At 36.8% G+C, this 27865-nt stretch overlaps 1 protein-coding gene across 1 annotated transcript in view; it reads left to right on the top strand.

Annotated features, from left to right (window-relative positions):
• cfap58 (cilia and flagella associated protein 58) overlaps positions 1–27865 on the top strand; it is a 149408-nt gene that overhangs the window by 62081 nt on the left and 59462 nt on the right. Inside the window, exons 12-13 of the mRNA XM_048196357.1 lie at positions 16885–17025; positions 20666–20889. Coding sequence (XP_048052314.1) covers positions 16885–17025; positions 20666–20889 — 365 coding nt within the window. The remainder of the gene's footprint in view (positions 1–16884; positions 17026–20665; positions 20890–27865) is intronic.

The following is a 27865-nucleotide window of genomic DNA, read 5'->3' as shown; positions in this document are numbered from 1 at the left end:
AATAGGAAATATAGTACACGTTCAAAAGTTTGGGGTTGGTACGTTTTTGTTTTTTTTAACGCATACCTCAGGTTATTAGTGACCCGAGACGTCATTCACTACCCTGCCCCTTGTTTCCACAATTAAACTGTGATAGGTATTAAGGTATTTAAACATGGAAAAAAATCTGTTGCACTTTTCGTAATGTAGAAATTCTGATGTTCAGAGTTTAACTTAAAGGATTTGTCCACTTTGAAATAAATTTTTCCTGATAATTTTCTCACCCCCATGTCATCCAAGATGTTCATGTCTTTCTTTCTTCAGTCGAAAAGAAATTAAGATTTTTGATGAAAACATTCCAGGATTTTTCTCCTTATAGTGGACTTCAATGGCCTCCAGATGCAGTGCAGCTTCAAAAGACAATTAAACAATACCAGACGAGGAATAAGGGTCTTATCTAGCGAAACGATCGATCATTTTCGGAAAAAAAATACAACTGTATATGCTTTTTTAAACACAAATGATCGCCATGCACGTGCTTCCACTTTCCGTATTCTTCAAAAAGCTTACGCTGTATGTCCTACGCCTTCCCTATTCTACTTACAGAAAAAAACGAAACTGGCGCTGCGTTCATTCTGTAAGTTGAATAGGGAAGGTTGAATAGGACATACAGCGTAAGTGTTTTGAAGAATATGGAAAGCGGAAGCACGTGCACAGCGATCATTTGTGTTTATAAAGCATATACAGTTGTATTTTTTTTCCGAAAATGATCGATCGTTTCGCTAGATAAGACCCTTATTCCTCGTCTGGTAGACAGGCATAAACATCTTGGATGACATGGGGGTGAGTAAATTATCAGGAAATTTTAATTCTGAAGTGAACTAATCCTTTAATGTGTCAGGACAACAGGTGTTATGAAGTTTGGCCTAGTTTTAGTATTGCTTACACAACATTAGCAATGCCGTTTTAGGTATCTGAATGAAATCTAGAAACATTAGGGTCTACCAAGAAAAAAAAAAAAATTAAATGAATGAAAAGAAGTAAATGCACAATTACCACTTTTCATATATTTGCCTCTTCTAATTGCTTTAACTGCTCAATCACTGCATAATAATATGCCATGTTGCCATGTGAATAGTGTTACATGAAAACCTTACTTATTTTTCCTGTAATCTGAGTATAATTTTGTCAGGCATCACTTTACAAATAAAGAGCAAAAGAAACATAAATAGACTGATGGGAAAGGAAATCGGAGCAAAGAAGATCGACAAACAACTAGAGAGAAAGAACGAGAGAGAGAAATGACGAACAAAGGCAATCTTTCATGTTTTGAGTTGCCGCAGGGACATGATGCAGAAAACTTTAAATTGATAGGGAGTTCACTGCAGGCTTATGTAACCCTCTCTGGCATTTCCTTTCTTTCACCTTCATTCATTTGTTTTCATGGTTTTTGTGAGCCAGTGTCTCACCCTTTGCCTTTTGTACTCTAAAGCATACAGGTGCCCCAGAGCTGCAATTTACCTCTACTTTCTTCTCTGGTTCTTCTGCCTTCTCCTTCCTGTTTTCCACCACTTCTCAAGTCAAAGCCATCATCCGTTTCCCTCTTTAACAAGAGGAAGACAGATCCAGAACATCTGAATGAAGACACGCTTTGCATTCACAAACCTTGCAAGCATTTTTTGAGGTAGAACGTGTGCTATAACTAACTACAAATACTGCCTTAACTATATTTTGTAGTAATCTTTTGCTTTTCCAAAAATACAATGCAGTATTGTGGTATAACGTTAAAATGCTGCAACTTCTCAACTGTCCACATTGTCTAGTGGTTCACTTTTGAACTGATTTACATGAACCATCTGAACAAACTGATTCACTAATTCAATTAAAGGTGCAGTGTGTAAATTTTAGCAGCATCTAGCGGTGAGGTTGCAAATTGCAACCAATGGCTCAGTCCACCGCTCACCCCTCCCCACATAGAGAAGCTACGGTGGCCGACACAGGACAAAGCAGAGAGTAGGCTGTCAAGCAATGAGGTTTCTTCTTACTTCTAACAAAGAACAGTCTCTGCTTCTAATAAACCAGACAACTACTACTACTACAATATATAATATAATATAATATAATATAATATAATATAATATAATATAATATAATATAATATAATATAATATGTTTTCAGTGGTGTATAAAGTCCCCTTACATGTTAAGTCGCCATTTTGCGCCAGCATGTTTCTATGCAAGCTGCCTCTAAAAACACCAACGAAGAAGAAGGAGAAGAACATAGTGACGAAACGCACTCTGTAGAGCAGCTTGTCCAGTTAGGGCTACTGTAGAAACATGCTGGCGCAAAAAGGCGACTTAACATGTAAGGCAGTGTTAATTTCGTTGACGAATAATTTTCGTCATAATTTTCGTCAACAACATTTTTTCACAGACGAAAATGAGACGATGACTAAATAAAAATGTATTTTGAATGACTAAAACTATGACTAAAATCTACTCTAATTTTCGTCAATGAATAAAAACGAGACGAAAATGAAAGAGAGGGACGATTTGGGAAGATATCCAGTCAGAACTGCTGTCCTGTGTGGAACAGAGATGGGCACTCGAGTTAGAGACTCGGACTCGAGTCGCACTAGAGTCGCATTTTAACAGACTTCAGACTCGGACTCGGACTCGACCTGAAATGACTCCAGACTTGACTCGACTCAGCACAAAAGACTTGGAATATTTTAAAAACGACTCAAGTCTTTTACCCTTAACTACTGATATAATAAATAAAGAATTTGTGTTGTGTTTAAATGGTTTTATAATATCTGCGTCACATTTCCTTACTTTTGTCATAGAATTTGATTACGTATGTCCATGCGCGTAAACTCCGAAATGTCATAAAAGTCCCATGCAACATGACGGGAGCCACCGTGCCATATGTTCTTTCGTTTGGGTTTATTAACACGTCAGATCGGCTAGATGCACAGAATGTGGGAAATCAGTTAAAGACACCGGAACAACATCATCAAATTTTATGAGACATCGCATCCACAGAGGTTAGTCACATAAACTCACACAGCTAGCTATTATACAGTGGTGTACCTGCATGGCTTATTTGGATTGCCAGCCTGTTAAAATATGAACAAAACAAATCTAGACTTTAAACCTAGCACTACGTTTTATCATTCTTTTCATATTATTTGCAGCTTTTCTATTTCTTAATGTGTGTCCATAAGAGAGATAGAAAGAGATGTTAATCCATTTATTACTTAAAGCTCATATTTTAACGTAGCAAAATCAGCATGTGTAGAGTTTTTTACTGACATTCTTAAACATTCTGAAGTTTGATATTTTCTGATAATGACTGTCCTCAATAACAACAAAGCTGTATAACAAACCGTGACTCTTTGGCACCATCTTGCGTCCACTTAGCGACTGTATTGAAAATGACCACTCGTGTTGCCAGGACGACTGTTTTGTACATTGTAATGGATTATAAAGTAACAAACTGGATGTACATTATGCCTTACATCATAGGACCTTAATTTCAAATAAAACAGATTATAGAAAGATCATATTATTTTGTCTATATAATACAAGGATAAAAAATAGGATTTGATTATGAGAATTTTTTTTTTTTAATGACTAATGACAAAAGACTCCAGACTTGACTCAGACTCCAGTGATAAAGACTTCAGACTTGACTCGGACTCCAGATAAAAGACTCGTGAACATCTCTGGTGTGGAAGATGCGCACATTTGAATTGTAATGTGCTTATCTAACCGCGGGAAGCACAGCGCTGTTGCGCAATCTCCAGGCTCACGCAGCAGCACATCTGACTGCTGTGCTATTAATGAATTAATGAATTAATGAATAACCTGAGGTATTAAAATAAACAGAAATAAAAACGTATAGACATTTAAAAGCAAAAACGACATAAACACAAAAAATTACTAAAACTTTTAACTAAAATTACAATGAAAGCAGGAAAAACTAAAATCTAATAAAAATTTTAAATGAAAACTATAATAGTAGCCTACCTCAATGATAAGTGTGTCAATCCCTGAAAAGTACTGAATTTTGCTCTTTCGCGTGTTTTTGCACTTGAACGGTCAAAAACGGTCTGCTTTGGTGAGCAAAGTACAGTTGGGTGAACATAAACAGTTTGGGGAATATCAGATGTACCTATATCAGTGTGTTGGATTTGTGGAAGCATTTTTATTGGAAATGCTTAATGCATTACAATTTAACTAAATTAGATTTTAGTCGACTAATTCTACTGTAGATTTAGTCGACTAAAATCTTATGATATTAAGTTGATTAAAAGTGGACTAAAACTAAAACAATTTCCGATGACTAAAATATGACTAAAACTAAATGGCATTTTAGTCAAAAGACTATGACTAAAACTAAATTAAAATTAACACTGATGTAAGGGGACCCGCAGTGTAGACAGAAATGGCTCATTCTAAGGTAATAAAAACATAACGCTTCATTATGTAAGGTCTTTATACACCACTGAAAACATAGTTATGTATATTATATTGCACTTCTGCCAATAGATCCTCCTAAATATTACACATTAGACCTTTAAATTGAGGTCCTGTGTAGAAGTCCATGCAATATTTTACATTTTTGCAGCAAAATATTGAATTAAATGCTGTTGTACATACACTACCAAAAGTTTGAGGTCAGTAAGATTTCGCTTAAAACAAATTAATACTTTTATTCAGCAAGGATGCATCAATTGATCAAAAGTCACAAGGACATTTATAATAAGTTATTTCAAATAAATGCTGTTCTTTTGAGCTTTCTGTTCATCAAAGAGTCCTGAAAAAAATGATCAGTTTCCACATATATGTTAAACAGCTGTTTTGAACATTGATAATAATAAAAAAATGTTTCTTAAGCACCTAATCAGCAAATTAGAAACTTTTGAAAGGCAGTGTAACATTTTTGATGTTTATTAGCTGTATTCAGTTAAATGTAAATGTATTCAGTATATAAAGTTGAATGCTGTCATCTTAATTAAGATGACCTTTGCTTTGCCAGATAAATACCACTTTGATTGTAAATATTATTTATATACTGTATATATAAAAATAAATATAAATGATGTAATCAATAAATAAAACAAACATATTGCCCACTTAAATAGCTCAGTGCAGTTAGCAACTTTTTTTTCTACAGTAAGTCTACTTTCTAAAGAGTAGCTTTGCTGTAATTTATCTACTTTTTGAGTAGCTTGTAGTTTGGGATGCTACAGTTTCAAAACAGTACTAACATGGGAAGTCATATGTTTCATTTTTCAAAGTGTCACCAGTCTGTTTCACCCTCTATGCTTTGAGGAATATGTAATTGAGCTTTAAGTGGTTGGAAGCCTTTTAGCATGTCGTTAACACGTCATTTCTGTTTTTAGTCGTTACTTCATGATGCTTTTTTTTATGTGTCATTTTCCCCTGGCTTCAGATGGAAGGCCATAGAATGTGAGAGATTCATTATTCAATAAAGTTCTCGGCCACATGCAGATGGAAGGAGGCAGGAGAACATGCCATTTGCCCATTTTCTCATAAAACCTTAATACATCTCATTTATTATTCTTACGGGATGTCTCTTGGTTAGTCTTGGGTTTGTGTCCATAATGAACTGTGAAGGAGGACATGGAAAGTAAGGAAATGTTCTGTTCGACCAGTTTGGGGCAGATTTTGTGATTGACTGATTGAACTGGAATTTGATATATAATTCTGAGAAAATTCTGAGAAAACATTGAAAATCTAGGTTTTATTTTTATTTGAACCTGGAAATGAACTAGATTTTCAACTAGAATTAGGGGGATTTTTAAACTAAATATCTAAGCAAAACCTTGCCTCACTAAGCAAATTTGTGACATTGATCATGTGAACTCCTTTGCACAAAAGGTCAGTTTTTCTTGCTGCTCTTTGGAACATTCTCAAATCATGCTGGAGGATATGGATCATCAGGTTTTGCACAAATAAGTCTATATGCCAGCTTAAATATGTGTTGCTATTTAAGGGGCAGTTCTGTGGAAAATAACATCAGAAATGTATAAGTAATCTCTACACAGATTTGATACACCATGTTGATTCATACTGAATAAATATGTGAAGCTCCATTTTTGGAGCATTTTGAACTATCCCCTTGAAAACAAGAAAGAGGTTCTAAGAAAGTCTGGAATGAACAGACAAAGTTCTCTCATGAAACTCTAGATGGCGCAGGCTGATTAACTCAATCTGCTTGCAATCATATCGTTCTCTGTAGGGCACAGCTGATTGGTTTGCTCAACTTTCAAATACTTGGCCAACATTTGCAAACCCTCAACCAGCTCCACCTGTATAGATCTGCTACTGGTAATTAATGTATGCTTTGTATAGCATCAGCATGTGTTACTTGCTCACAGCACTGTGTCGTGTTTGCATTGCAAGTAGCAAGTCCTGTACTTGATATGCAGCAGCAAAAATCATGACAGAAATATATACATATTGTAGGGTCAAAAGTTTGAAATCGCTACAGTAAGAATGCTTCTCTTTAACGTAACATGGAACCTCACTGTTGGCATGTCAAGGAACTCATGATGGAAAAAAACCTCGGAAGACATGCTTGGAACACATCTGAGTGTTTTTTATTACACACAACTCTTTAGCCACGCTTCTTTCACTTCATCAGGCTGACTGGTAAAAAAGGTGATTTGCACCTCTGTCATTGTCACCTTTGGTTTTAATTTGTTAGATACACTTTGTCAGCCAACCCACATATCTAACAATTGTCAGCAATATTACGCCTATGACAGAAAGTCAATATCACCCTTTGGTAAATGGTGACAAACCTGGGTTCATTACATTTCCATGGAGCAGCTGTCATAGCACTCGTTCTCTGCTTCACATTTTACCTCCCCGTTTCCGCTAATCCTGTCAGGATGCGTCAATGTCAAGGCATAACCCTTGCAGGGAATGTGTTGTTATTGCTATACCAGTAATGATTCCATGTAAAGTGTAGGAAAGTGTTTATGTTACCCATAAAATGTAATGGCCTTGGAGAGACAGGTGTATTCATTCACCAATGAAGTTAATATTTGTCTTTATTTGTGAACTTAGCATATACTTTCAACATCGCTGAGGTCATATAAAATGGCAGGTTGAGGGTAATTGATGGTAGTTCTTTTTAAAGGTACACTATTTTTTTTTTCTTTTAAATGAACAAAATTTAAATAATAAGTTCACTATGGTAAGCCTATTATAAGTATTTATATTTTAGACATAGTGGGATAGTTTTCACTGAAAATTGTGTATGTCTTGTCATATTCGTAAACATAGAAAAGTTGCTTTGGCTACTTTGATGTATGTATGGTGTGGGAGTGGCATAGGTTAATTGTCACAATGAGCAAATTCTTGAACCTCTGTGAATCACCTGTTAAAAAAAAGCCAAACAGAGGAGAGTCTGCTGGCAAAAAGAGAAAGTCAAAGAGCTCGTAATAAAACCAGAATCAACATTGGTTTGGCTTTTTGGAGATGGCGAGAACTGAGGGATTTGAAATGTTGTAAAAATGACATGGAGATGAGATTTTTATTACTCATAAGGTGAGTAAGGTATTTTGTTTTGGATAAGATAAACAGATAAATTGTCATATGTAGCTCATATTGCCATATGGAAAGCATCATCTGTTGTAAAGGGTTTAGAATTTATTTTAAAGGAAGTCCCGTGTCTATTAATGGATATAGCTACAGTAAGACTTCAGCTAGTCAGCTTGAGATCATTTCCATCTAAACTGATTATATCTCTTAAGCCTAGTAGTGAATGTTTTATGAGCAATTGGATAACCATATTCATACGCACAGGCACTCATTGCTAAAGCACAAGAACAACAACAAAATGTTCTTCCACAAAATGCATGCAGTTTAGAGCTGAGCTCTAAAGTATCTGCTTTGAAATCATTCTGAAATCAGAGAAATCTATGTGCGTATTTTATCCCAAACGCTCACGACATCAAATGACTTTTAAACTGTTGATCAAAAAAATCACTGAAATCACTTAAAATGAATGTGTATTGAATTCTTGATACATGTTTAAATGTTTATACTGCTTTTTCAAAATGCTTGCAAATTTGTTTTTTGTTTCTGTTTCTGTTTTTTTGATGCACATTTTAGTTATCTTTTCATCAAGTTATTCTTCACCTGGAACTAAAATGGATTTCCTAGACTGAAATTAAGTGTAAAATGGACTAAAGCAAATTAATATGATATATAGACCAAAATTGATTTTTTTTAAGTTTTGAAGAAAGATTATTTGAGTATATTTTACTCCAATACTATTTCAGTCTTTCTACTTCAAAATTTCAGGCTTAATTCACTGCGTTACTTGCTGTTTCTTTGTAATTATTTGTGAAAATGTTTGATAAGTAAATCCTACACCTTTTTTTTTTCAGTGTAATTATAACATGATAGTTCACCCAAAAATTATGTAACCCATCTTATAAACACTTGGAAATGCCATTTAAAAGGATAATTCACAATTTATATTTGGTCATCATTACTCATTCTTATTTCATTCCAAATCTATATGACTTTCTTTCTTTCTTTCTTTCTTTCTTTCTTTCTTTCTTTCTTTCTTTCTTTCTTTCTTTCTTTCGCGTTCCCCCAACATTCTTCAAAATATCATCTTTTGTGTTCTGCAGAAGAAAGAATATCATACAGGTTTGGAACAACATGAGGGTGAGTAATGATGATGAATTTTCATGTTTTGGTGAACTATCCCTTTAAAGGGCATTTTCAAGTCTTTATAAGATCCCTTACAGACGGCTTCATAGGAAGCAATGCCCTTTTGTCCTGCTGGTCTCTTGTCTCCACACACCAAGTCTATTGTGCCAAGACATTGACCTTTCAGCTCTTCCTGTTGTTGTTTATTACCTCAAGCCTTGACAAACGTACCAAGAAAGAAGCTCTTGTGTTCTCTGAAGCCGGCCAGCGCGGAGACTGTCTACTGGCTAACCCTCACCCCATGAAAAAACAATTAGGCCACTTCATAAGAATTGATTAGCATGTTAATGAATGGGCTGCACTTTCTCATCACGAGAGGCTACGGCAGGGGGTAATGAGGGGAGAGGTTGCTCTCAGCACCAGCCCCGTCCAGCTGGTTGTTATGCATGCCGAGAGGCGACATCGATCTCGGAGAAATCTTATTACATGCTCCAGACACTGTCTGCAAATGTTTAGCACTGAACCGAGAGAGGAGGGGAGAAAGTTTCAGAATTTAATGTCGTAAAAAGGAAGTGATGATGTGTAAAGAATGCAGCTGGGTTTTAAACGACGTCCTACGCTTTTTGAAATTTCATCGGCGTTTCGTGGTAAATGGTAGCTGTGGCGAACGACCTTTAAAAGGACCTCTTGCAGCTGGTCTCGGTTCAATGTTAACAAGCCAGATTTTAGGCCAAGTCAAAGGTCTTGCCATCTTATATGCACACTGTTGTCCAATTCTTATGCTGTCAGAGCCCCTTCATCAAGGCTCCAGAATAAGAAAACGCCCTCTGAAGTCTCTTAAAACACTTATTTAATTTGTCTGCTAACAATATCCAACAATCAGATTTGAGGGACAATGTAAGAAATTTAAAGGCCCAGGGAAGGAGGAGGCAGGAACAATGAACTTAACTTTAATAATAAAAGAAACATAAACAACAAAACAAAAGTAAAGCGGCATCCCCTCACGGATGACTGCTGCATAAACGAAAACTAAACAAGAGCATAAATGTCCCAGGCCTGGTCCTCTCTCGTCCTTCACAGTCGCCACTCCTCCTTTTATGCTTCCGGAGCTCCTCAAGACCGGTGTAGCACGCAGGTGAGGCTCATTAACACTCATGCCACTGGCCTCGCTCTGTTCCCATGGCTCTTTTCCCCGTTTGCTTCTTGTCGCAGACAAGTTTAGAGTTTATGTCAAGTTTAGGCTTACAACCAGGGCTGGTGCTTCTACATCAGTGTTATTCATCAAAATTAATGATGATAATACCTTTAGGTACAAATTTATTTCTGGGTAAAACAATGTAAATACAGGGCTAAACATAGCCAATAGAAAAGGGGAAGGCATGAAATGTTTTAATGTTAATTTTACTGTATATCAAGAAGAAAATGTTAGTTTGAAAACCTTTACTGTATTTTTGATCAAATAAATGCAGCCTTGGTGAGATTTCTTTCAAAAACATTTTACAAAAACTCAGAAAAAGAGGCAGATATGCAAATAATTCATTTTAAAAACAACTTTCAGCACTCACTGTACATATCAACATGAGCCTATGTAGTGTTTCGGACATGGGCTCTTGGAGTGCACCTGAGCTGGGTGTTGAACAGGATCTTTTGTCTTTAAGAGAACCAGCCTGCTGCTCCTACAGCCAGACTCTGTCTTTCTTGCTTTCTTTTCCTCTCTCTCAGGGGATAAAGGTTAAGACTGGTATCAAATGAAGTGTAAAGCACTCACGCCTATCCTCCCTCTGTCTCTTTTGTATCTTTCCCATCCTTTTTTTTTGGGTCTGTTTTCTACCTTCTTGGCAAACCTATATGTTTACCCCACTGCATTTGCCGCAGGCGACCAAATACATGTCAAGGTGGGGTGAGAGACAGAGATTGATTTTGAAGTCAAATGCCTTGATGGAATACTACATTCTCCCACCAAGGGAAACTTACTGCAACATTTTAAACACTTGCACAACTTCTGACAGACATACATCCTGACTTCTAGGTCAAAATACTTGTCTCATGGAGTTATCAGTGTAAACAGCAGGTTGTGTCTTGTGAATATGAACTGGCAAGAAAAAAAGGGATCAGCCTAATCTGTCAGCATCTATTATGTCATCAATATTAAGTTAACAACAAGGAAAAAAGAGACTACCCCAAATGTTTTGGCTGGATTAATTTAGTCATTTTAATAAGTCATTTAAAACCATACATAAAAACATGCTTAAGTCTTAATGAAATAACTGTAAAGCTATTACAGGCCCCCTGCTTCTTAAACTCGTTGAATGTGTTGAATGTATATCAATATATTAAAGCCAAGAGTCAAGCAGTGCCAATAATATGCAAATCATTTAAGTAGTTTTTTGACTACTCGTTTATTCATTTTATTACACTTCTTGAATAATTTCTTCAAGATATTTTATTTTAAATGCTGCGTGTCGAACTAGGAGCACGCAGGAGATCGCAGGAATAATAATCACCCCATAAAACATATATATATATATATATATATATATATATACAACTGTTGTGTATATACAGTGGGTACGGAAAGTATTCAGACCCCCTTAAATTTTTCACTCTTTGTTATATTGCAGCCATTTGCTAAAATAATTTTTTTCCTCATTAATGTACACACAGCACCCCATATTGACAGAAAAACACAGAATTGTTGACATTTTTGCAGATTTATTAAAAAAGAAAAACTGAAATATCACATGGTCCTAAGTATTCAGACCCTTTGCTGTGACACTCATATATTTAACTCAGGTGCTGTCCATTTCTTCTGATCATCCTTGAGATGGCTCTACACCTTCATTTGAGTCCAGCTGTGTTTGATTATACTGATTGGACTTGATTAGGAAAGCCACACACCTGTCTATATAAGACCTTACAGCTCACAGTGCATCTTGGAGCAAATGAGAATCATGAGGTCAAAGGAACTGCTTGAAGAGCTCAGAGACAGAATTGTGGCAAGGCATAGATCTGGCCAAGGTTACAAAAAAATTTCTGCTGCACTTAAGGTTCCTAAGAGCACAGTGGCCTCCATAATCCTTAAATGGAAGACGTTTGGGACGACCAGAATCCTTCCTAGAGCTGGTCGTCTGGCCAAACTGAGCTATCGGGGGAGAAGAGCCTTGGTGGAAGAGGAAAAGAAGAACCCAAAGATCACTGTGGCTGAGCTCCAGAGATGAAGTCGGGAGATGGGAGAAAGTTGTAGAAAGTCAACCATCACTGTTGAATATTTGTTAATATTGAATTTTTTTTTTTTTAGAACTATGGTTAATAACTAATAAGAAAAACACACTCCTTTATTAATATATACTTTAAAATAAGAATGTGTTCAACAATAGTTTTTGCTGTGGTATCAAGTGGTATATTTTTCTGTGTTGAGAATCATTAAATTTCACTGTATTGATTTCCGATATACTGTTATCTTGTCAATCATGCACAAACCTACATTGAACTTAGTTGAAACATCATGCGTTGAATGATGTAAGGGAAAAGGCACAAAGGGCCTTGTTTGCCAACAAAAGGAATATCAAAACTGACATCCCAATCAAAATCAGACTAAATGAATTGAATCTGTAATAGAGCATATTGCTTTCTCTTGATGTGGAGTCCACAGAAGAATGTACTAAATGAGACAAAAATACAGCAGAATTCTGCAAGAATGCAGCATAGAACACCAGATAATACCTGAAAGAGGACCTATTATGATTTTTTTTTTTTTTTATCTTTCATTATTTCATTTTTAACATTTTTAACTTTCTTTTGTGTGTAATGTAGCTATTTGAGCATGAAAAAAGTTACAAAGCACAAAATTACTCCAAAGGGAGTTATTATCTATAGCAGTGCGCACTGTTTCTGAACTCCCTAAAATGTCTCAGTGGCTTAGTTTTCTTCCCGGAATGTCACATTATTCTTCATTTAAATAATTCCCACCCAAGGACAGGCGCGTACCTATAGGCAGCACAGTCAGGATGGCAAGGGAGAGATTTAATATTTGATTTAATTTTTTTGGAAGTTTGTTTGGAATTATCACACTTATATCAACAAGTTGCCATCCCAGTAGTTATTCTAAATGTAAATTAACTTAGTAGTGCCACTCCCACCCCACCCCCACCTCACTCTTAGAGCGGCATCAGCCTACATGTAAAACACCCTGATGTACATACAAAAATGTCAAAACAAATAAAACTATCCAGACATGAATACAAAAGATGACGACTTTTACTGCTGGTGATCAATAATGAGTTTTAAAGCCTGACACACGCTTCTAAAAGGTAGGCTTATGAATTTGTGCGTGAGAGAAAGTGGAGGAGAAGTCATGTAGCTCACCTTATTGCATGCATCATATTTATATATGCCATATATTAATTTTTATAATATTTATAACCACTATGAAAATGTACACTCGCAAATGATGTTTTGGGTGTACGAGCACCGCTTGCACCCCATCGCTTTGCCGCTACTAGAATTTTAGTAGACCACAAAAACAAAATCAAGACTTTGTAAAAGGACATAATATGGCCTCTTGAAGGATAACATTATGGCTGTGGCCTCTAAAATGGCCTCATACCAACCTGAGATAGCGCTACATATTCTCAAAATTAATTAATTAACTATCAAACCATGTTCAGCAAGATCTCAGGACAAAAATTTATCAAGCAAAATTAGATTATCATGAAACAAAACAAAAACTACTTAAAGCTGATGCAATTTGTTCGTAATATTGTATATTCATCAGGAAATACTGTAGGGTGAAGGCTTTAATATTACTGGTTAAAGTTATTCCCTTGCCTGATTTGCCTTGGTTACATCAGCAAAAAACAAAAGCTTTTTAAGAGGCAGAGAAAATGATTAGATTTTGATGAATAACTATAAAAACAAACATTGTTTTTTCTAGACTAACGTGCACTGATGAATTGCACGTAATAAAACCAGGGGCAATTATTAGTAGAGTAATTAGAGTCCATTTTTATTTTGTGTTTTCTTTTGTACTCCAGGAGGAAATTACAACAAAAGGAGGGACATTGTAATAGAAAATACCATGAACTATAGTCAGCACACCTGACTACCGTGACCAACCCTGAACTTAAACTTCTGAATGTTTACAGACTCAGCAAACACAGCCCAGACACAAAAGAAGCCAGATACAGACAGATCTTGCTGCTGAAGGAGGACATGCTGTGCTCTTACTGCACACAAAATGAGATGGAAACACAATTGCACTTTTGAACCTCACACTCTAAACATAAATCAGGGACATATTCGATCCTCCTTATGCAAACCACTACAAAGACCATCTATTGTGCGTGTATGTGTAATGTTTACTAATGCTTTGTCAATGTAAATCTGTTTATCATGTCAGTAAAGCGCATTTGAATCTTGAATTTTAAGAAGGAAAGAATGTTAATAGCAGTGTTAAAGTCCCCCTGTAGTCATTAATCTTATTCCTTATAACTCATTTTTGATCACCAAAATGACATATTTAAACTTTTTTCAATTCATGCCTTAAAATAGCTTTAATGTAACTCTACACCCTTGCCTCATTTAGTATGCGGATCAATGAATATGCAAATTATCCTTGCCTCCACTCACTCACACTCAGAGCTCAGAGATGAACTCACTTAACTCACTGAGGTAAACGCTGCACAATGGTATCGCTCTTTACAACATAGGACACATAACAGTAATTAATATGATTAGCCTTTTGCTTGACTGTGTTATCAAACAGATAATAATGTGTTGCTAATGTTACACAAACCCTGTTCCCGTTCGCCATGACAGAGTCAGACAGGCTGCATTTACACTGCAAGTCTTAATGCACAGATCTGATCTTTTGACCATATCCAGATTTTTTGGTGCATTTACATTCACTTTAGACGCGACTGGGATCCGATATCTGTGTTTACATTAATTCCCGCCCAAAATGATTGTCATTGATAGCTTTACATGCACATGTTAGACCCTCGGGTTTTGAATGGCCGTGCTATTAAAATTATTTATATATTTCACTTCGGGTGGCCATGATTACCTGCCAGAATGGATAAGTTAACAGCTGTCAGTGTCACGGATGTTTTGCAGCGCGAATTCTGATTGAGCGAATATAGATTGGAAATAAAGGTAATTTGCGTTTGTTATTTTATCTACAGTCGTTAAAGTAGCAGGTAAGATTACATTTATTTGAATGAATGATAACGAGAGAGCGAGCGAAGGAGAGAGCACACACGAGAGAGTAGCCTACCCAGTGAAGCTTTTGGTTTATTATTAAAATAAAAAAACACACGGCGGTCTCTTTTAAGCCGATAGTCTACTAATACTCTAAGACTGATGGCAGAAGGTCTGGACTCCAAAGTAGCTTCGGTCACACTTTAGATTAGGGTCCAATTCTTACTTTTAACTAACTATTAACTACGACTTTTTCCTCAATAAACTCCTAATTACTTATTATTATTAATAGTTAGTAAGGTAGTTGTTAAGTTTATATATTGGGTAGGATTAAGAGATGTAGAATATGGTCATGCAGAATAAGGCATTAATATGTGCTTAAAGGTACAATTTGTAAGATATTCGCAGTAAAATATCCAAAAACCACTAGGCTAGTGTTATATATTTTGTCCAGCTGATTACTAACAATATCTCTAATGTTTTCAACTACTTGTAAATCATGAGAAAATTCCCATTCTAAACAGTGACACGGGGCAGTGCAGTCGCCTGTCAATGACGTCAGTTACCCTTTGTTACTGCCTTTACTGACGTAGAAACCACATGACAACAGTGTCGTGGACAAATGTGGAAGTAGTGTCTAGCGTCCAGCAAACCACTAGCTTGCTTCAAGCAGTTCCTTATTTACTTCTTGCACGTTTTATGGTGGATTGTATTACTTATTTTTGGAACATAATTACTGTTTACCATCAGCCGCCGGTTCTGTCAACAAGGATAGCTCCCGTAAACGTAAGCGTACGGGCCAACCAAACGACCCAAGAAGAGTTTGGGACAAGAGGAGAGAAAGAGCGAGGATCAATATCGGTGTTGCATTTTCTAGATGGAGAGAGCTTCGCGACAAACTTCACCTACTTCAACATTTATTATTATTGATTTGAACACTTGAAACTGTGCTGTGTTATCACACCATCAAATTGGACAAATATTCTAACATCTATGACTAAAAATTTCGTTGTAAACCTTCCATTACTCGGGTTTAATTCAGTATAATAAAACTATGACATCAAACACAACATTTATAAAACTTTACCTCATCCGTTAAATCCATGATTTATCTTTCCATCTGATTGATGGCCGTCAGCGGTTGGGTAGAAGACAACAAATCCCATTATTCCACGCACCTTCTTAGCGTCATCAAACCACGCGATTGTTATTGTTTTGGTAGTGTGCCCTCTAGTGGCAGGTCCTACAACCTGTACCTTTAATAAGCCAATATCCTAGTAATATGCATGCTAATACGCAACTAGTTAGTAGTGAGAATTTGAGCCTAAACTAAAGTGTTAGTTTCCATTGGCTAAGGACCACCTAGAGGCCACTTGACTGACATGTAAAGCAACCAATCACAGTTTGTTTTGTCTATGACTATGTTGTGAACTACACATACTTCACATACTTTTGAAAATCCAGCATTTAGTTGATCCTGATAAGCGCTAATCATCACAGTTGTAAACATGATGGCTTTCTTCTTCCATGAGGGGGTTAATGCGACACACACGTCTCCCGGAAATCCTGTAGAATTCAAAAACTGTTTCCAATTTTGTGACATTCAGCCAATGGTCCAGGCTGAGACTACTTATAGTTAATAAAAATTTTAATTCCCAAATGATTTTTTGACTTTGTCAACAATAATCAATATGAGGCGAAAATACATGCATAATTATAATTAACCGATTTTAATAAAAAATAAAAAAAAAGACAAAATGGCACACATTTTGTCACTTTGCACATTGTAGTCAACCAAAATGTTTTTGTTAAATGAATTTTTGGCTAAAATGAATTTTTAAGTAGTTGTTGAAATAAAGTTAAATGGGCTAAAATTTGTGATTATTGCATGATAAACTTTTAAAAAAGTGTATAAATTTGAACACTTGTTAATAGAAAGATAATTCCCCAGTTTTGTTTTTAACTTTTATTCTGTTCTCTTTTGCACCGATCACCTTTCTACAGGTTGAGCTACAGAAGATGAGGCAACAGGCTCAAGAGACAAAACAGTTCATTGAGAAACAGGAGGCAGAGGAATGCAAGCTGCTGAAGATCATAGCAGAGACTGATGCTGAGAGGATCCGGCAGAAAAGAGAGCTCGATCAGGTACAGACAGGTGGAAGGTTTCCTTGTGTCTGCGTGTCCTTGTGTTCCTTCTTCACTAGAATGTTTACGCTAAGGATGAAAGAGACAGTAATCTAGATTCACTCAAAAGTCATAAGATCTGGAGTCTCACTTCTAAGAAAGTCCAGCGGGACCAGGGTCAACCTCTCTTTAAAATAGCAAGAGGAAATTGACTCACTGGGAAAGCCTAAATTGGTCTTGGCGTTTTGAAACATTTAGAGCCTCTGATCTTAGTAAGTCAGCAGTCGATCCTGATTAACCAGCTGACCAGACAAAAAATTCAAATAGCATGTGATGCTCTTATGCATCTTTTGATGAACGTATTTTCACTGTTTAAAAATTCATTCTTATATTCTTTAGGGGCTTAAAGTTTAAATTGTCTAAGCCATAAAAAAGCCATAAAAAAGCTTAATTGAATAGCTGAAATTCCTTTAAAAAAAAAAAAAAACTATTTCAGTACAATCTTTTATTTTATTTTTAAAGCAGTGAAGCAGAATGATGTTTTAAAATATTAATACCTTATATTTATGTATCAAAGTCAGAAGATTTTTTTTTTCAAAGTTTGCCCTTGGATTACTTTAGGCAATTAGTGAATTATCCCATTGCTTGAATATTAGTTTAAAAAAAAATGTGTTTATAAATACATGTTAACACAATCCGTAACATCATCTTTTTTACAGTATTCCTTCTTTGGTACAGTAAGTCAATTATGCCACTATAAAGATCATAAAGTGAATGTAATGTTAATATCTGCTGCTGTACATTGCTGACATTGGTTCTTTGGTAAAGGTTAGCTAATTCAAAGGGCAATCTGTCCAAATTGCCTCTGCTGACACCAGTTTTCACATTCCTCTGGTTCACACTCATATTCATAAAGCTTCGTTGTCTGAACATCCCTGATCTCTCTAAACCAAATTGAATTCTGTACATCATTCAATACACATATAGCTGTTCTGCATTTAGCATGCAGAATTGTATCCATACAGTGTAGTTTGGTGAAAGTTCAGAAAGAAAGTAAATATGCCATTTTAATAATATCCTTTCAGTATATATGGTGTGTACAGTAACACATAATTTATTTAGATGAGGGAATGTTATATTTATTTATTGCACATGGCCTTCCATACATTTTCTCCCCTGACTTTTTATTAAAACCACCGAAGAAACAAACACCTACAAGTAAAAGACTCTAAAACTTCTTTATAAGACATTTTCCCAAACGTTCAACACATTTGTTATGTTGCATGAAATTTTTGGCTATTATCCTGAAAAGACCAGCACTGCTGAATCATCAAATCTTTGCAGAGAGCACATAAACACTGGCCTGCCTTTATTTCTATAATATATCATCTTACCTCAGTCAGAGGTGAAAGTACTTATGATAGTTTTCTCACAGATGATTGTACACTCTATGGTTCTTTGAAGAACCTTTATCCATATATATACTGCATATAGATGCCTCATTAGCAGCTGTTTCTTTGGGCCATGATATGTAAGCCATCCACCATTTTGGAACGGTCAAAGCCGTCAAAGCAAATTGACTGAGCGTCTGCAACCATAGTTAGATGCATGTATGATTATCTATATCTGCAATAGACTCAGCCAAGAACTCCATTAAAAGTGATGTTTATCACATGTCTTTTGTGACAAAAATGTGACTGCTATTGGTGAATTGTGGATTTTGAAAATATCAATAAACTGCTCAGATGATTTTGCTAAACTAACACAATACAACAAGACGAAGGAATTAGCTAGCACTACATTTAAAGGTTATCATAGTTTAAAAACGTAATATTGAGTTAATACTAGGGCTGTCAATCGATTAAAAATTTTAATCTAATTAATTACATACTCTGTGATTAATTAATCTAAATTAATCGCATACATAATTTTTGCTGTGAAAGTGTTAAATATTTCAATTCAAATGAATCAATGAATAATCAGCATTAGTGACATTAAAGTTCAAAAACACTTTTATTATTATTTTCACTGTTCAAATAATGGCCATAACAATCAACAATATGACCTAATATGCTAAGGAAATAAATTCAAAAGTGCTTCAGGAAGAAGATTTGATGATGTGTGCCGTAACACCAAGGTAATTGTGATTGCTAACTGATTTACATGTTAAGTCAATGCAAAGACGCGAATAGACATCCTGCGGCGCGAATTGAGCGTTTGTCAAATGTCCAAGCGTCCAACTACGCGTGAATAGCGCGTTTTATTCGCGCAAGTCGCGTCTGGTGTGAACATTCGAATGGTGGCTAGAACGGCTCCAGGTTTAAAGGTCAATACGGAATGGATTAATCTGCGTTATTTTTTTTAACGCGTTATTTTTTCTCAGATTAATTAATCGAAATTAACGCGTTATTTTGACAGCCCTAGTTAATACATATAAAACCTCAAACCAACACATTATCAACTGCGAATGGTTATACCATTTCTTCGGGAATATAAATCTCACCGGTTCCACAACCAGAAGCTGCTCAATGATTCTTACGCTGCATTCACACGGGGCGTCAGTGTCAACGCTTGACGTAGGGCGTGTCTGAAGCTTGTGTTGACGCGACCGTTATAGTGATAACAGCCAATCACATTACTTTCCGGTGTTGCACAAATGCAATTGGCTAGCAACTGCTCTAGTGTATTTGCATAGGGCGATCTGATTGGATGACGCCTGCGATGGCGCTTGAAAAGTTGAGAAATCTTCAACTTCTGCCGCTTGCAACGCGAGTGAAGCGACGCGACGGAACCCACAATTCAGTTCGGCAACGCATGACGTCACCCATTCAAAGTAAATGAGAAGCGTTAACGCCGGCGCCCCGTGTGAATGCAGCGTTACTGTGACGCTGCATTCACACGGGGCGTCAGCGTCAACGCTTGACGGAGGGCGTGTCTGAAGCTTGTGCTGACGCGACCGTTATAGTGATTACAGCCAATCACATTACTTTCCGGTGTTGCACGAACGCAGTTGGCTGCGACTGCTCTAGGGTATTTGCATAGGGCGATCTAATTGGATGACGCCTGCGTTGGCGCTTGAAAAGTTGAGAAATCTTCAACTTCTGCCGCTTGCAACGCGAGTGAAGCGACGCGACGGAACCCACAATTCAGTTCGGCAACGCATGACGTCACCCATTCAAAGTAAACGAGAAGCGTTAACGCCGGCGCCCCGTGTGAATGCAGCCTGAGTGACGACACGTTGACCGCTCCAAGATGGCGGGCACGCCGACGCGTCTTTTCTTTGCACAAAGGTTCTTTATAGTCAACTTTACAGTATGACTTTATAGTGAACAAATGTTATTAAAATGTTCTTTACACTAAGAAAAAAGTGGTTCTTTTAAGAACTGATCACTGACAGTTTCTTTCTATAACATCACCGCGAAAACCCCCTTTTGGAAACTTTATTTTTAAGAGTGTATAGGTGTCAAAAAGTTCCAGAACTTTGGTACCAAGTTGATACTAAAATAATACCAGTTTTTATATTTAATCAATATATGAATTAACTGACAAGATATTGAAGTATTACTGGTTTAGGTATTGACTACTACTAATTTTTTTGTATGTTGCCATTTATCTCCATTTGTTTATTCATTGTACATGTGTTTATGTCTTCGTTATCAAGGTGATAAGCGAGCGTGACCTCCTGGGGACGCAGTTGGTGAAGAGAAACGATGCGCTGAAACTACTATACGAAAAGATCAAAATTCAACAGTCCATCATGAACAAGGGCGATCTTCATTACAACGAAAGAGTGGAGGATATCAGACTCCTGAAGCTAGAGATCAAGAAGCAAAAACGAGAAAAGACCGTCCTCAACAAGACCGTCTCAAATGTGGAAGACCTCAGGTAACACAAGATGGTGTAGTTTGTAATTTCTTTTCAATGTATCTGTCCACATATGGACGTATGACATATGTTTCTGTTTCACGTTGCACTGGCACACTAAGACTTGGCTTAGGGCGATTTCACACTAAAGCATGTTTGATGTCAGAGATCGATTCACTTGGTTTGTGTGAAAGCTGTTAACGGTTCATGTAGACTGCAGTATGGCAAGTAAGCTGGCAGAATATTGAATAAGTGAAACACTTGATGCACTTTTGAACTTTATGATTCACGGTCATACTTTGATGGCACAAATGTACTGCGTTCAAAAGCTATAGTTAATCATTTTTACATCTAACACTCTAAAACATCACAGACACATGTGTTTGATTGCTTTTCTGCAATACTCATGCACTCTTTAGAGGTATAATGACATAATGATTATGCCTCAATCAAAGGTACATACGGCACAGAGAGATGAAACTAATTGGGGGCTTGTCAGATAATTCTCTTGTCAGTATTGTTCCCGTGAGCAGTTTATTGATATTTTCAAAAGCCACAATTCACCACTCAATATCAGTCACTTTTTTGTCACAAAAGACATGCGGTAAACATCACTTTTAATAGAAATCTTGGCTGAGTGAAAAGGTGGCAGCAACAGCTCACTGTGGGAAGCACTGGCAGGTCTCGCATCTAAAGTCAGATCTATAATAGATGGGTTTTACTCACCAACGTGAGGGCTGGTGATGACTTCACTTACGGTTCCTCTTCTATCTCTCAGGCCATTGCAAAGTTGCTAAATATTCAGTGAGCCTGAATTTTGTACAGAAATTTCCATTGGTTCCATTTGCATTTCCAATCAATTTAACCAAATGTTTTCTTCAGAGAATAAGAGAGTCACTGAAAGATACTTTCTCCATCTTCTTCTTCTTCTTTCAAATGCGACAAGCATGGACAAATCAACTGACCCTTCACAAAGACCCGCCCCCCTTAGTTACTTTTGCTATGTCCGACAAGCCATGGCGCTCTCACGCCACACTTCATGTTCTCACGTGGTGAAAAATACATCACGGAGCAAAGAGGACACTGACAACTCACTGACAGACAAGACAGAGGAGGTTACATTTGGTATTAAACAAAGTCTTAGCTTTCAAATTTTGTCATTCTTTAAGGAAATTCAAACAATATATACTGTTTTGTGCCTCTTTAATGTGTCATGACAGATCGCTGTAGCGCCTCAGTTCAGGCGACACATAAACCAATCATCTCTTCTTAGTGTTTCTTAGAACGACATAAACTTGAATGTACATCAGAAGTTATGTTGTTTCAACCACAGAAAGACATCAGTATACACCAAGTTCAATCCACCAATGTTAATCTACTAACTCTCCTGTCTGGTTTGTTTGTCGGACAAAATTGCGGATTCAGAGATATGATTGGTCATGTTTCCTGTCAATAAAGGGTGAATTGTCTTTATGAGTGAGTCATTGAATCATTCACTCAAACAATTCGTTCACAGCTCTAATTCATCAATAGACTTGTTTGAGATGCATCAGCGCTGCGCATACCGATTGGCGTATGACGGCAAAGTACTGCACGAGCGATTCAGAAGATAAAGGAGTCATGTGCTCTCCGGTTGCTCTCGCTGTACTTTACCGATGCACCTCGAAGAAGCCTATTGAATGAAACAAATGACTGTCTTAATGAGTGATTTTAAATGATTCACACAAATCATTTACTCAACTGAATAGTTCAAAGTGGGGATTCATTCAAGAACAAAACTACTGTGTGTTTCTCTGAGATAAAGGAAGGGCTAGTTCTTTTTTATCAGCCCATCCATGAACCATGATTTTCTTGCTAGTCGGCTGCAGCTGGATTGGCAGTCTCATTTTAAAGAGCTTTTTTTCCACCTTCAAGAAGACTATAAATGTTAAATGCATCTATCTGCTAAAAAGTGAGCAGTCACATCTCTCTCCAAACCAGCCATGCCCTGTAGCACCTTTAACTCTTAACGGAAAACATAGACGTGTCATTCCTATATTCTGAAACATATGTGAGAATCAATAAGCTGGTGGTAAGGTTTCAGAGAGACTAGTCGGCAGCCACTGTGCCAGATGGGTTGACTTGATGCCGAGCTTGGATGCCAAGAACTCTGCAGATATACAAGCCTCCCTGGTAAACAGGTGGCAAATTTTAGTCATTATTGCTGTCATCAGTGCAATGTAGTTCCCTCAAAGATGCTGACTGTAGCATATCGGTGCCTGGTGTGAAGAAATATTTCCTTTAGGCTTTAGGGTTTTTGGGACAAGTCTATGAAAGGAAAGTCTCACGAGGAACTGACATCCTTCTATGTTTACATTTATACATTTAGCAGATGCTTTCATCCAAGGCGACTTACAAATGAAGAATGCGACAACATCCGAGTTTCTTCCAGTAATATGAGAAGTGCTACAATACAAAAATCCAAAAATTGCTCAGGATTGCTTACGATTTTTTTTTTTTTTTTTTTAATTTTCTGAAAGAAGTTGATTATGCTCAACAAGGCTGTATTTATTTTATATATATCTAAAAAAACAGTAAAAAAAGAAGAAATAAAAGTGCTAGATCTATTTGCAAGCAGTTAGCTTACAAAATATATGCTTCTCAGGATAATGGAACAAAAACCACTTATTAATGATACAATAGTGTACTTCTGAGTTTACTTTGTAGTGTCAAAGGAATCGATCCCACTTCATAGAGAGATATTCAGGAATCTTATAGTAAGAGGTTAATGTAATATTTCAGAATAGTCTGCATTAATGACACTCTAAAAAGATTAAACAGAGTTCATATGGGAGTTCATCTATTCCTGTAGAGTGACCTAAGGAGAGTTGCTGTACCGCTGTTGTCACCAACTGAAGCGGAAGGTGCCAGGGTGACAATTTTGACTTGATGCCGCTGTGTTAGTTTGTCAAGTCATGGGCCCCTGAACTCTTATCAGCAAGCTTGTGATTCTGTCACAAATAATTCCCTGCCTCTGTGCAACTTAGCAATTAAACTGTGCTATACAGAACCACAAAGCTGTATAAAAGATGGGCGAAAATTCCTCTGGTCCATAAGAACTGAGCTCAGATGTGCCAAGGAAACTTATTCGTCTTAACATCCACTCAATAGAGAGAGAGAGAGAGAGAGAGAGAATGATTGGAATGTAAATGCAACCATTTTCTTAATAATGACAGTCAAATGAGCTTCTCAAAAGAGATTGCAATCAAGGCTCATGTACATAATGATAATGTATGCAATTTTAAATCAAACATAGATACATGCTCAGACTTTTCCCCACCAGGTCATCATGTGTCATCAGTGCTCGAAGTGGACCGGTACTTCTATATTTTAATCTGTAGGGTACTCTCACTTCTCACATGTTGTTCTGAGGGGTACTTTAAAAAAAAAAAAAAATCCTGGGTTATTTTGCTTCATGTTTCACACTGCTCTTAATTTACCCGGGGTTAACAGTTAATCCTGGGTATTCATAAACTGACGTTTCACATCGTACAATCCTGGGTTAACGTTCTTATTTGCATATTTGCGGTGTCAATGTCATTGATTGGATGAAACCTGTTTACATAGCTCTAACACTGCGCATCTTCATATTACCGACTGTACTATTGAGTTTATACTAAATGGACATTTCAGACTAAAAAGGTAAGAATGAAACTGTCTCTTCTTCACTCAAATTGTCACGTTTTCTGTCAGCATTTAACATTTTTCCTCTCAAATGCTGAATTTACTGTTTATATTTAATGCGCAGTGTTTCTGTGACTGTCTAAAGCAGGCAAATATGTAACATTCTAACACTGCGTTGTTTCACACTGTACAAGTTAACACCGCAAAACCGGAGCAGTTTTATAACCCCGGGTAAAAAGCAGCGCTAACCCCGCTTCTAAATTACAAGTGTGAAACTCTCCTTTACCCGGGGTTAAAAGCGGTGTTTAGAACAACGATAACCCAGGGTTAAGCACAGTGTGAAAAGTCCAAATGTTGTTGACTACTTTGTGGTGTAAATATTTACTTTTTTGAATGGGCAGATTGACTGCAGTAGAACTACTTTGAGTAAATTGTAAACAGTTTCAAAGTAGCTTCCCAGACAGTTCTTGTGTTCTTACATGAACTGTATGGTACTAATTTTTACCTTCCAATTTTTCAGTAAATGAGACCATGATAATTTATGCCATAATGAACTAAATTCTGTTGAGTTTTGCCTGGAATATTCATTAGAAGATTAAAATCACAGAGTGGAATGAACAATACAGAGCACGGACCATTGATGGTGTTTATGTGTGTATGAGTTTTTTCTTTGATCCAGCTTTGAAGCAAATTGTTGCGTTGGGTGTTTGTCTTCTGTAATGAGGAGGTCTTTCCATTTCAAATGATTTCAAAGAGCCCATACTCCAAAATAAATTATGTTTGGCTAACTCTGCCTGAATCACATGGTTACCCTTACGTGCACTTCACGTCAATTAAAACAGCTCTTACACGAGCATTAGTACATGTTCTACTGCTCTCAACCCCCCCCCCCCTCCCCTCCATTCCCCCATTTTTTATTGCATTAGAGGAACATTATATAATTGCTTTTCTGAAAAATGGACAGGAATACAAAGAAAAACAGAACGAGAGAGATGGTGGGTGGGGTGGGGACCTTACAGATAGACCTTACCTTTGACATTTTAGCTCACTGGTGCACATTTTCCGGACAGAGGCCTTGGACTCTATCACAGCTCATTGTTTTATATGTGTACTGCTGTAGGCACATTTCTGTAACTGCTCTCTTTCTTTCTCTCTTCCTCCATATCTGTCTCACACCGGTGCCCAGTAGCACTTGTCCTCCATCCTTTCTACCTTTATTACTTATTTCCTCTTTTAACCGTGAACATTTCTAGTTCAGCAACCAGTATATCATTGAAATGTGTCATTTTCTACGAATTAAAAAAGGAGAACATTTCGTGGCAACATGGCAAATGTGAACAGTGATGAAGTATGTTAGATCATACTCTGTTATATTATAAAGTACTTTTACTCTACATTGCATACTAGGGTTGCATGGCATAGTGCTAAAAAAATACCATAAATAATATAATATAATATTTATTTATTAGCAAATTTTGGTACCTGACTCGGGCAAAATGTGCTTCTACTGTGATTACAGTGTCAAAAACTACAAAAGTTTAATTTTTCAGCTGCTGAGTGGCATCCTAACAGACGAATTACCAGTAATCCGCTTCCATTCCGATCAACATGAATTTTTCATGAGCATTAAATAAACGTTCCTTAAGCATTGGCTAACTGCTAGCTGAGCTACCTTGAGCCTTACTTGTAACATGGCATAATAGGCTGCTTTGCTCGATCAAACCAAAGATTCAATCCTGTAGATAAGAGGGTCTTTATGCATGCAGTCTTTACACATGGTTGGTGAAAGCTGGTAAAACTCTGATTCAAATGAGGGAGAGAAAAAATGCCATCTTGCTTTTAGCTAAAAAAAAAAATGGTCTAAGCAAGGCATAATATGCAGTCAGCCAGTCATTATTGCTAAATAAACACTGAAGCAGAGGGGTCTTGCATCATCCAGAATATCTGGTAATGACCAGCTGACTGCAGATTATCCAAGTTGTTGCAGAATTACTTTCTCAAAAAGTTGGCATTTGCCCTATCAAAATCAAGTATTCCAGAAAAAGAAAATGATTTTAATACTGGTTCACTTAGCATCTACACTCAAGTCATTTTTAACACTGAACCGTATTCAACTTAGGAAGAAAGTGTATCGCCTCTCGCAGTTCAAAACGCTTACGTGACGTCAGTTACGCTTTCTTCCTACGTTGAATATGGAAGGCAGTCGAGCAGAAGCTAGATATTTTACTGTAAAACTTGTTAAATATGGATATTTTTCTTACACAAACGCATCGCTTCGCTTCAGAAGGCCACCAGAGCCATGTGGAGTACTTTCTTGAGCTTCATACTCGTCGTTTCCTGTTCACTGCCATTATAAAGCTTGGATGCATCAGGATATTTATTAATGTAACTCCTATTGTGTTCATCAGAAAGAAGAAAGTTATATACACCAAGGATGACTAGAGGGTGAGTAAAGATTGAGGTAATTTTCATTTTAAAGTGAACTGATCTTTTAAACGGGTAGTACTGGCCCAAGCTCACAAAATTGGTTGAAGTTGGCAGAAAGCCGCCTCCACATTTTTTTATTCTTACACATGTAGGCTGTGTTCAAAATCTGTTTTTGGCTGCTTATAGAGCCCAGGGCTGTCACAGAGACAGGTGGGATATCTCAAGACACTTTCAGTGATATCTGTCAGGTGATAGAGACATTTTATGTTTGTTGTTTAAAAGAATCACTTGTGTCAGCTTTAGGATGGTTTACAGAAGCACTGCGGCCTATGGAAGGTGATTGTTAAAGGTGCCCTAGATTCAAAAATTGAATTTACCTCGGCATAGTTAAATAACAAGAGTTCAGTACATGGAAATTACATACAGTGAGTCTCAAACACCATTGTTTCCTCCTTCTTATATAAATCTCATTTGTTTAAAAGACCTCAGACGAACAGGCGAATCTCAACATAACACAGACAATTTTTAGTGATATTTGTAAATTGTCTTTCTAAATGTTTCGTTAGCATGTTGCTAATGTACTGTTAAATGTTGTTAAAGTTACCATCGTTTCTTACTGTATTCACGGAGACAAGAGTCGTTGCTATTTTCATTATTAAACACTTGCAGTCTGTATAATGCATAAACACAACTTCATTCTCTATAAATCTCTCCAACAGTGTGTAATGTTAGCTTTAGCCACGGAGCACAGCCACAAACTCATTCAGAATCAAATGTAAACATCAAAATAAACACTGTACTTACGCGATTAGACATGTTGCATGACGAACACTTTGTAAAGATCCATTTTGAGGGTTATATTAGCTGCGCGAACTTTGTTTATGCTGTTTAAGGCAAGCGCGAGCTC

The sequence above is a fragment of the Megalobrama amblycephala genome, linkage group LG7 (genome assembly GCF_018812025.1).
Source record: "Megalobrama amblycephala isolate DHTTF-2021 linkage group LG7, ASM1881202v1, whole genome shotgun sequence".
Classification (NCBI taxonomy): domain Eukaryota; kingdom Metazoa; phylum Chordata; class Actinopteri; order Cypriniformes; family Xenocyprididae; genus Megalobrama; species Megalobrama amblycephala.
The sequence above is the reverse complement of the archived record's forward strand: the minus strand, read 5'-3'. Positions and strand labels throughout refer to the sequence as shown.